Source organism: Equus quagga, chromosome 11 (genome assembly GCF_021613505.1).
Source record: "Equus quagga isolate Etosha38 chromosome 11, UCLA_HA_Equagga_1.0, whole genome shotgun sequence".
NCBI lineage: Eukaryota > Metazoa > Chordata > Mammalia > Perissodactyla > Equidae > Equus > Equus quagga.
This window is the reverse complement of record NC_060277.1, coordinates 8,874,990-8,887,116: the sequence shown is the minus strand read 5'-3', so window position 1 is coordinate 8,887,116 and position 12,127 is coordinate 8,874,990. Positions and strand designations below refer to the sequence as shown.

The 12,127-nt window shown below is 37.1% G+C and overlaps 1 protein-coding gene across 2 annotated transcripts in view; it reads right to left on the bottom strand.

Annotated features, from left to right (window-relative positions):
- PTPRK (protein tyrosine phosphatase receptor type K) overlaps positions 1 to 12,127 on the bottom strand; it is a 505,438-nt gene that overhangs the window by 190,212 nt on the left and 303,099 nt on the right. For both annotated transcript variants that reach the window (XM_046675015.1, XM_046675016.1), the window contains exon 7: positions 10,049 to 10,342. In XM_046675015.1, the coding sequence (XP_046530971.1) occupies positions 10,049 to 10,342 (294 nt within the window). The remainder of the gene's footprint in view (positions 1 to 10,048; positions 10,343 to 12,127) is intronic.

Sequence of the window (12,127 nt, the reverse complement as noted above, 5' to 3'; positions counted from 1 at the left end):
ACGGGCTAAATCATCAAGGAAAACAGGATCACTGGCCCAACCCATGAGAGTCCATGTTAATCATCTGGTAGCAACAAATTGGTTTTGTTTAAAAAGGACAAAGCTTCATGCTCTACAGCACTACTGTTTCATGAGGGCACAAGAAGGGGTCATCTCCTTGGTGAGAGAACAGCTGTTCTTACCTTCATTTTGTAGCTCTTCAATTACTAGAGAGAGCTCTGATACGTTGTCCCAAAATCAAAAATTCATCAATATACCACTTTGTTTTTAAGTTATGTTAGATTTTTCCCAAAAGCATTGTGCTTTAAAAGGCCACCATATAAGGCTGATAAAATGAATAACAGCTTAAGATAATATTGCTTCGTAGTGGAGAAATTAAAATTTTAAAACATATACTTATATTGTTATAATTTACTGGATGGCAAAAACGAAGTAAAAAGTTAATGAAGTATCTAAGCAAACTTTTCAATGATTACTGCCATTTATATTTCAAAACTAGATATCCATTCCTTTAGTCACCTGTAAGGTCTACCTCGGAGAAGGAAAACTTCTAGCAAAGCAATAGATTATGATTTCCAATAACTGTTACACTGAATCTTGAGCAAGGGTTTTAGGTGCTCTTGACTTAAAGAATCACCTAATAATTGGCACAGAAGTTATTTCACTTTCCTTCTATCACTACAGTTAAAAGGGGAACCTATTGGGGCTGGCCCCGTGGCCGAGTGGTTAAGTTCACACGCCCCGCTGCAGGCGGCCCAATGTTTCATTGGTTCGAATCCTGGGCACAGACATGGCACTGCTCATCAAACCACGCTGAGGCAGCGTCCCACATGCCACAACTAGAAGGACCCACAACGAAGAATATACAACTACGTACCGGGGGGCTTTGGGGAGAAAAAGGAAAAAAAATAGAATCTTTAAAAAAAAAAGGGGGAGCCCATTTTATATATATATATATATATATATAAATGTACAAAACCTTGTTTTGACAATAAAGTGTTATAGATTCACATGTACCATTAGTACAAAAAATATGAAGTTTATATATTTTGAGAGGTAGATTTAACAAGACAATACAGTATTTGTTTAAAAATAAAGTAAGTTAACCTGTAAAAATCTTTGTTTCCTGATTATTATTCCTTTATTGTGAAGGACTATGTAGGTATGAAATATTAACAAAGCAAGACAATGGAAGATGAGTTATTGAAACTCAAACTTCACCTAGATGATTTCACTGAGACAATTAAAATGGACATCTCTCAATGATTTCTAGGCTATATCATACGTAGTGACAGCTGAATTTGCACACATCTTGCTTAGGGTGACATGAACGGCATGAATTTCTTTCCTTTGAAGTTCATTTTTTATTGGGTTCACAGAGTATAGCATAACTTACAACACTTGAGATTAGAATTCACTCGTTCTCTCATTCCTGTGAATATGCTTCTTTCCCTTTGCAGCTTATACACAGGTTGGTGGAGAGGAAAGAGGATGGAGCAGTCGTCCCTACAGGAATTATTAGCTATAATAATATGGCCATATCCTGTAGGAAGACCAGAAAGTGATTCTAAGATGATGATCCCATCTTTAAGAGTCAAGTTAAACGATGAAAATAACGAGATACATCTTGATAAAGTCATTTTTTCCATTCAAGAAGTTGTACGGAGTGACCAACACTCTCCAAAAATGCTAATTATAACTAGGTTGGGTCTGGATAAGTGACCAAAATAAGCATGTAAGTTCCAAAAATAAGCATGAACTCCTCCCACCAACCCCTGCCCAAGAAAATGTGTCTGCAATTTTTTTTTTCTTGCCAGAAAACCTGAGTTCTAAGAGTTTTCTTTCTTATTCCAACCCAAAGAAAACAAATTATAATTCAAGTAAGGGAATAAGCAGGACTGACGATTGAAAGCAGAGGTAGATTCTCTGGGTAAAAAGAAAGAAAATCAGGACAAGTGTCTGCACTAATGTAACCACAAGGGCACCATGGGAGACAGGTCTGAAGACCTGCATCACAGGCTGAGTCTTTCGAACTCAGCTTCACAATTAACACAACGCCTAGTGTTTGACATATTGATCTATAGCTTTTAATCCCACCTAGGTCATCTTCTTCTTCAGACAGACTTGCGTTATCATCATTTAAGATATTATTAATACGTCATTTTATTTTTATTTCTACTTTCTGATATCAAATAAAAGACCTAAGACCGGAGGGGAAATCCAGGACATTTAACGGGACTGATGCTGCTATTCAAATCATTGCCACCTGTCGGCTTTATTGCAGTATGCAAAATTCAATAAAAACAAATGAAGCCAATAAAAAGAGTACTTAATGATACTGTTAACAGACTCAGCATGTGTTAAAGTACAATGGATAAATAAAAATAGTGTCATTTTCACTGGTTACCACGTGCTTTTTTAGCAACAAAGTCAGTCAGAAGAAGTCAATTTTAAGCCAAAAGCAACCAACTCTACTGAGTTAATTACACAGCTACTAATATCCGTACAAGGAAGTGTGCCATGAACTGTATGTATGGTTAACTGTACATCTCACTCCTGAGGTAGAAAACAAAAAAGGTAGTTTGAAAAATGATTTCATATTTGTTCAAATTTCATGACTCATGCTGGGAGTGCTTAGCACTATAGATCATTAGCAGGGTTAACAGAAGTTGATTATTTTATAGCTCTCTCTTCTCTATGGAAATTTAGAATATATATGCTCCCCGGAAATTTAGAATAACATTTCTATAGTCTATGGGCCCCAAAGAATTCAAAACCAACCAAACAAATTACAATGATGATTTAAATGAGGATATGAATTATATTTTCTATTTAATACTTCCATCTGTATATACATTTCCTCTCTGTAGAAAGGAAAGAGAGAAGGTAAGTCATCCTTACGGTGGCTACTGGCTTCATATTGTTCTATGCACTATTTCAGAATTAAGAAATTAGGGACAACGCTATGGGTTTGTTCAACAGACACGTCAATCCAACTCTCTTCAGAGAAGAAAAGTTAATGTTGTTTTCGAACACACTGCTTGGGAAAAATTACTTTTTGGTCAGAAATTTTCCCTCTTATCTCTGGATTTCCAAAGTTCTTTGTAGTTTTATTATATCACTTATTATTTTTATTCTTATTATGGTTCTAACACTTGACTGTAAGTTCCTTAAGAGTAGGAATCCTATTTCATTAATGTTGTATCTTCTGCAGTCCTAAAGGTGGCAATGTATACAACTTTGACCCTCAATGAAATTTACGAAATAAATAAATATCCCATCAAATACACAGTAGCTCTTGAGTTTCTCTCCAATCTTTCATAATTTTCTCTTCTAAAACAAGGGGTTATCCTATGAATTTTACATGCATATTAATGACAACCCATCTATTTTAAAAAGAAAAGTAAATCAAACAACAAAGTTAGATCACCTATAAAATCTCATTACAATCCCTTTAATGAAAGGAACTTTCTTTCTTTTTTTTTTTTTTGTGTGTGGAAGATTAGCCCTGAGCTAACATCTGCCACCAATCCTCCTCTTTCTGCTGAGGAAGATTGGCCCTGAGCTTACATCTGTGCCCATCTTCCTCTACTTTATATATGGGACGCCTACCACAGCATGGCATGCCAAGTGGTGCCATGTCCGCACCTGGGATCTGAACCGGCGAACCCCAGGCCACCGAAGCGGAACGTGCGAACTTAACCATTGCACCACTGGGCCAGCCCCTGAAAGGAACTTTCTTGATTGTTACGGATGACGATATTTTCCAGGAATTTACAGATTTCCTCTTTCTAATCTAAAATGAGAGAGACATGCTGCAGAGAAGATTATAGCCAGTGTATTTTTTTTATTATTAGAAGCATGTTTTCATGATCTCTCTGCCCCCCAGTCTTTCCTTAGCTCTAACTCGTCTTCCACAGAGATGAGATGATCTTTCTAAAGGCAAATCTAGCAGTCAGTCAGCTTCTTACGAACAACGGAACAGCAGCCTGGATCATGTGAGGCCCTGCCACATCCCACCTGCGGCCTTGATTCTATCACAACCTAGAGTTAGCCAATGCTCCATCTATTTTCTGAACCCAAAAAACATCAGCAATGTTTGCAATTGGGTTAAACATGTGCTTCCCTCTATTTTTAATTCTATTTTCTGTTCTTTTCCGCCTCAAAACCTCATAGTCAATTTCTAAGACCCAGTTTAAAAGCTATCCTTTCCTGGTGACGGCGTCTCTGAAATGCTCTCTCTTAAAGAAGAGGTTCTTCCTCTAAGTTCCTATCACTTTGCATTTTACTCCTTGTTTATAGGTCTGTCTCTGGTGACTTCAAGGGGCTTAAGTGCAAGGCATTGCTTGCATAGCTTCGAAGACCTGAGACGGAACCCAGCGCTGTTAACAAAGAAAGAAGTCGATAAAAGTTTTTCTTATACTGAATATTTAATAAACAAATGTCTTTCAAACTGAAATATTCTCTACAGAATTTCAAAAACAAAATCAGGTTACTAGTCACTACAAAGAAGAAATCTAAAAAAAAGTTTTTATTCTTTTAGATTTTTGAGAAAACTGAAGAATTGTTTCTCATCACTTTCCCTATGGCTTTTTATCTATAGTTTTTTTTTTTTACTTCAATAATAATAGCATTGCCTTTTAAAATTCTTGCTCAAAAGCAATAAAGAAGCCACATAAAGATCATATATAGGAAATTGATACATTTCAGAAAATTCTGAAACAAGCTTTGATGTAAGCCTTCAATTTAAACCAAATAGTGTGTCCTCCTTACACTGTTAAACCAGACCAATTATTACAAGAGTTGTTTATTTTTTTTTTTAATCTCAAGGCTGAGTTTCAATGATAACTAGACTTTGTGATTGATAACTATCTTGGACAACAGTAAAAATCAATATATGGTTCCATTTTGCTGATGAAACTAACCAAAAAGGCAAAATTTAATTCCTTACCTTGTGGTTTCTGGTACGTGCCTGAGTACTGTTTTGTTTTGGTTTTTTCCTTCCATTTTGGATTTAGGAGAGAAAAAATGCACTTTTAGTAAATGTCTACGTTTAAAATAAGACAGTCTCCTTTTCACTGCTTCATAGATCTACAAGTTTCACTGAAAACTGCCAAGAGCATTGAACTTCAATATAAGAGCAGAGAGTAGTTTTTCCAACTGTGTAAATATATTATGTTCTGGACACCCTGAACTCTTGACCTTCCCTATGAGGGAGATGCTGCTAAAATGTCAGTTAATCATAAAGCAGTGCCATGATGGGTTACCCAGAAGCAGAAGGCAATTTAAAAGAGCAATTTTAACATGCAATTGCCAAAGCATGCAATGCAGGCAATTTCTGATGATGGCATATTTTATTTCCATTTAATAAGAGAAAGAGAAACTATTTTCTTAGCTTCTACACCAGATGGTATACCCAGAGGAAACAGACACATGGAAAAAAACAAGTAGACTTTCTTTGACTGTTCAGTGGAGTTTTTGAATTACTTCCAATTTAAGAGAACTTCACATTTACACCTTTTTTAAAATTTATAAAATGCCTGAAGAAGCATTATGTGAACAATAACATGGGTCAGGCTTAAGCTAACAGTGAAATAATCATACCCCTCAGGTGCACAGAGAAGCATGAGGCAAGCGTAGGTGGCCACAGCCACCAGAGGCTGTAATTACCATCTTTCCTGACTTCGGAGACCCTGAAGCAGGTAACTATATTTACCAAGCGATTTTAATGTACTTTAGAAAGAAAAGAAAAAAATAGCTCTGGCAACGAGGCAGGGCATTTTCAAAAAGAATAAAGTGAAACTTGTTTTTATACTTCTTCAATTGTTTAAAATACTTAAGACACAGCATATATTTGAGGGTTAAGCACACTAATCAATTGTGCTCTCAATAAAAGTGAACTGGTAAATATGAAGCCATGTTTTCTCAGGAAGTAAGTTAGCCGTGCAGATACTACGTTTAAAAATGAACAACCCTCCCCGATTTTACCTATTGTATTTTCATTTATTCATGCTATACTACTATAAAAGGGAAAAAACATCACCTATAGTGGGAGAAAGAGGGGTTATAATTCACGCTTTTCAAGCACCAGACAATGGGTATGAGCCCCCGCTGGCCATCTGTCTGATACTAGATAAGTCACTGTTTTGTGTTTCCTGAGTCTTAGATTCACCAGCTATAAAACTGGGATAAGAATACATCTAACTCACAGAATTGTTGTGAAAATAAAATATCAAGATAGATCCACTTCATATGCTGATTATAAAGCAGTATTAATCAATACTTAACTATGAAAATCTACATTTGCATTTGAAAATGTGAAATTTACTCTTAATACACATAAGAAAAGCCATTTAATTGACTTGCTGTAAAATTATTTATTGACAGATTTCCACCAAGAAAACAGTTTACTATTGCCAGAAATAAAATGTCAAAGGTTTGGGGACTGCTCAGTGGCATCGTGGTTAAGTTTGTGTGCTCTGTCTAGGTGGCCCGGGGTTCGCTGGTTGGGATCCCGGGTGTGGACCTACACACTACTTGGTAAGCCATGCTGTGGCAGGTGTCCCAGACATAAAGTAGAGGAAGATGGGCACAGATGTTAGCTCAGGGATAGTGTTCCTCAGCAAAAAGAGGAGGACTGGCGGCGGATGTTAGCTCAGGGCTAATCTCCCTCAAAAAAAAAAGGATTTCAAAGGCTTAAATCCATTAAGACGAAATTTTTAACACAGTGAATACTGATTTACTCTTTGATTGGCACTTAGTAGTCAAAAATCGTTCCTCTGGTGGTGTAACATGCAGGGTGTATTAAAATAGCTATTTCAAAATAATCAACATTCATTCAGTCTGACGGTATTAACTGTAAAACACTACAACCACGGCGTGGCATTCTCCCAGTCTTTGTATGGAACTGGTATTCAGTGCCACCTGTAAAACCAGTATGCAGAGCTTGCACAACTTAACACAGTTACATGGGAGCTTCTCCCAAGGTCATGTGTGGGGTCTCAAAGAAGTCATTTCCCCAGAATATGAAGAATTATTAGGCTTTTGAAATCTGTACTAAATATCAGCTAACATCATAGCTAGCATTAAGTTGTGTGCTACTTTGCTGTTAGAGGACCTCAGGCTGAGCCCAGGAATGTGCTGGTAAAGGCTGAAGGATCTCACAGTCAACTTCTGCTTTTCAGAGATTGATTAAAAATAAATACAATATAAATAAATAATAAAACAATAACCACAGTTTCTCTTAAATCAACAATGTACTTAAAAATTTAGTCTATAAGCACTTTTGTTTTACCACAAAAACCCCCACCCAACACACCTTATGAGAACATTAATAAATTAATAAACATATGTGACAAAGACGACACATGAAAGATAATTTTAGAAACAAATAAACTTTCTACAGCTGGAAGTAAAGCTACGAGTGAACCTCACAGCATTTTATGCCACAGAGCCCACAAATTAAATGTGTCTCAAATAAAGAATCAGAAAAAAAGACCAACATAATTCCAAAATGTCAAGACATTATAAATTTGAAAGCAGCTATGAGTGTAAGTTATTTTTACTCTAGCCCCTCCCACACAGATAAGGCTATTCTCAAAATAAAATACCTCAAAGCACTTTATAGTCATATCTTTACTTACTGCAGTTCAATATACATTCAGAACTCAAGCATTTGAGGGGGATAAATCAATGCTCATTAACATGTTGTTTTCGTCCACTTAATATAGCATAACTAGCTTTAAAACACAATCTCATTCACTTCAGATCTCCATTGGGCCTCACACCAATAACCAATTTCACATAATTCCTAGGTTAAACAAAAATTACATTCTATTAAGAATACATTGTTTGGGACTGCTAACTTTAAATGGTCTATTCTGATGAAACTGAAAAATAAAAAGGTAGGGGCTGGCCCGGTGGCACAGCGGTTAAGTTGGCACGTTCTGCTTCTCAGCGGCCTGGGGTTCACCGGTTTGGATCCCAGGCGCAGACATGGCATCGCTTGGCAAGCCATGCTGTGGTAGGCATCCCACATATAAAGTAGAGGAAGATGGGCACAGATGTTAGCTCAGGGTCAGGCTTCCTCAGCAAAAAGAGGAGGATTGGCAGTAGTTAGCTCAGGGCTAATCTTCCTCAAAAAAAAAAAAGGAAGATGAGATATTTAAAAGAATAAAGTTTGGGGACCGGCCTGGTGGCACAGTGGTTAACTTCACAAGTTCTGCTTCAGCAGCCTGGGGTTCACAGGTTCAGATCCTGGGCGCAGACCTACACATCACTCATCAAGCCATGGTGGGGCAGCATCCCACATGCAAAATAGAGGAAGATTGGCACAGATGATAGTTCAGGGCCAACCTTCCTCACTAGGAAAAAAATAAAAATTTGAGCACCTTTTTGGGAAGTCAGGAGGAAGACCACTGGAACAGTAAATTACCATGTGTCATTTTAATTTGCTTATACCTTATAAAGATTAAATATAGAAAGAAAGCTAAATTTATTCGAAAACATATGTCAGCAATATCCCCAGTAAAACAGACTCACTGACCACCTTTTTCTGTTAGCAGGGGATATTAATTTTGGAAGACAGAGTGAGCGACTTCCAGTTTCTACACTGTCTCTGCTTTAAATTATTTCTTTGACTCGTTGAAGCTGTGGAGTTAACTTGTTTCTCCCTCAGAAAGTTCATCTACTCCAGTAAGAATAATTTGTCACATTACCTAAAAGGAAAGGACTCAGCAGTACAGAAAATTTAAAAAGCAAACTGTGAATTAGCTGAGTTGTGGAAATTTACCCAATGCCTTCTAGGTTAGAGTGCTTTTCAGCCATAGGATCAATGCACGACACCAATCAAATCAGTACACTCTCTGCTGTCTAAGTCTTAGACGACCGAGCGAGCGGTTAGACTTCCTAGTGAACATCTTTCAATAGGCGCACTTGATATATCTAAAAATTGAGCTGGACTTAAAAATATTTAAGGATTATAGTGTATCTGGTAATTGAATAGGTTGTGCTTTGATTTTAGATCAGAACTCTTGGTGGATAGCCCCAGAATATTATATATGCTAAAGAGATGTTCAAGAAACTGAAGACATTTATAGGCATTTACATTTTCAATGATCCCCACAGTCTTAGTTTTCAATTTTCAGAACGTACGTCATTAAATGTTCAAGATGCACAGAGCCATGTGCTAGCTCTGCAGATATTTCAACATAACGCTTGATGGATAAGAAAATGTCTCTTTCAACTAAACTAAAAATTAAACTATTTTCAATACTAAAATAAACAGTGCACTAAAAAAAAAGCACTCTAATAACTGGTCAGTGGCTTTTAACAAATAGCTAACAATTTCTCCCATTATGACAGCAGAGTACAATAAGGAACTAGGATGTATGTTTATATAGCACATTTTATTTCACTTTTTATTCTTTTTTTGTGATTTTTCCAGATACTATTATTTTCACCCCTCTGTGTCCAGCATGGGGAGGGCAGTAACAAGGCTTAAAAACATAGGAAAGCCTCTCGTCCTCTACAGCTGGCTGTCAAGCTGCTCATTTACTCTCCAACAACAGGATTTTCTGACAGATGAGTTATCTCATAGAGGCTTGCTCCAGGGTAACTTTTCTCGTCTATATTATCAGATACGGCCTCTGCACTGACTAGAACAAAATTATCAAGGAAGACAATTTCCACGTAGCAGAAAGGTATTCAGAATTTGCTTGAACTACAAGGTTTTTCTCCCTCAATAATCCTTTCACCTGCATCTCTCAGAGATTTTGCACTTAGTACAAGCAAGCTGAGCAAAATTACCATGAGAGAAAAGATATGGACTCATAATAATACTGAACAATAATGGAAAAACAGTCACATGGCTCTTAAATGAGTTAAATTATGACATAATCAAGGCTATGACTTACCAAATTCACTGGAACTCTTGGAATAGTGTGAATGTATCATGTAGCAAAAATTAGAACTTTTAGAATTGTGTGTATATTGTACATCTTATACTAGATTCCTTCACCAGGCAGAGCAGCCTGCTAGCCAGTCTTACCTGCACATTTGGTTCTGGTGATTAGCGGAGGTCCTGGGAGCCCTGTTCCACCTTCACCAGGTCTTGTAAGTAGAACACGGATCTCATATTCAGTATCCGGATCCAAATGCCATAATTTATAAGTGGGAGCATTGACTGCATGGGTTTCTGTCCAGGATCCTGACGTCATTCGGTACTCCACTTCTTTCAGGATAATGGGACCATCGCCAATGATGGAGTTGGCATTCAGCTGAATCAGCAAATATGTAGGCCCCACACCGAGCAGCTGGGGAGGAGCAATGGGTCTTGGCGGTTCTAGGAGAGACGAATGTGCAATCTAATTAGTTAAAAATCCAAAAGACTATAGTACATAGATACATTAATGTCTCTCAAAGCCTAAAAGTTTAATGAATAATTTATTTAGGAGTACATAATAAATACTTAAAAGAAAAGTAGGACATGAGTGGTCTGACAACTGTACTTTTAAAGAGCAAACACTTTCCCAGATGGGATATGACCCTTTTACCACAGATTTCTTTTATTTAAAACCTGCCTCTCCAGGAGATAAACTTGTGCAGGAACAGTAACCAAAGGAAATAATGAGAAAATATTTAGACATGGATAGCTATTAACAAGAGTACAGTTGATCTTTGACATCCTTGAGGTCCTAAGACCTCTACAAATCTTCAAATTGATGAATATTGCTGTAACTCCTTATTTCATTCATGAAAGATGGCCAACTGGTGTTTTTGCTTTTGCTTTGCTTTTTACTTCTGCAGACTTCCTGCAGATGAGATAAGGAGGAAGGCACAGCAAAGCAGAACTCCGAAGTTGATGCCAGGTGCTGACTTGTTTCCATACACCCACCTCTGGGAATAGGAAGTTGACATTTTCACCAAGGCAAAATCGCAAATCATGATGTATCATTGGCTTTTGGGAGTGGCATGTGAGAAGGCAATGCATCAAATATTAAACTCAAATATCAAAGGTGTGCAGCAATTTAATTTTAGATAGCTTAGATATTTTGCTTGAAAGAAATTTTGGGAAACATTATTTCAATATTTGAACTTATGGGAATGATGAATGATGAATCAGAGCCCTTTTTTCCTCCTTAACAACACTGTAGCTGAAATTTGATCCTGGGCTTTATGAAGGACTCCACAGCTCTAGCTCTGTCCATATGGTCTGTCCACAGGCAAGGCTGTGTCGTGAAAAAGTTCTAATTGGTACATTGTGATCAGGTGGAGTGTTGTTTGAACATCTACAAGAACACTTCTCTGGGAAGCCAACAGACTTTAAAGGAGAGTGTTAATCTTTAATAAAGTGATAACTGCCCAAAAATTGTTTTAAAAGGTTTTTTTTTTAGAGTCAAAGTAAATTATATAAAGAAAAACTATTAGATGCAACTCGACAATCCCCCCTTCAGCCTCACCCCAGGTAGGGATAGAGTGGAGAAGATGCAGACACAGGGGAGGTAAGAACAGACAGCCAATAGCTTTCAAACTGGATTCTCTCTTTTAATGATAATGCATGCTTGTCATAAGAAACAATGCAAAAAACCCCATAGATAGGTTTTACCTTCTGATATAGGTTTAAATGAAGCAAAGGTTCTCCATTGTAGCCCAGGATTCGCTCTTAAACCTTGATTGTTTCAAAGTATAGTTTCCACATTATGTACCCCTGAGTTACAAATATCTCTGCCATAAGGGATGAGCCGAGCTGGCCGAGATCTCTACACGCTAAAGTCATTTTCAAGAATTTTCCTCCAAAGTTCATGTGACAAATATGTATTGAGTGACTACTAATGGCTAGGCTGTTCTACACATTGAGTATTCATTTAATATGGCAAGGGAGACACAGGAACCATAAATCAACAAATTCATTATTTTAAATTGAGAGTTATATTTAAAAAAAAACCACATACTGTGATAAAGAATAACAGATGGGGGGAGAGTATCTAGTGAGTAACACTATTTTTCTCTCCAAAATCATTTGAAGAATATAAGTTATTCCCATCATTAATCAGAGCTCATTATGGCAATAGCTTTCACACCAGCTATTGGTAGAATCGTATGAACTTGTGTTTCCCTATGCTCATGT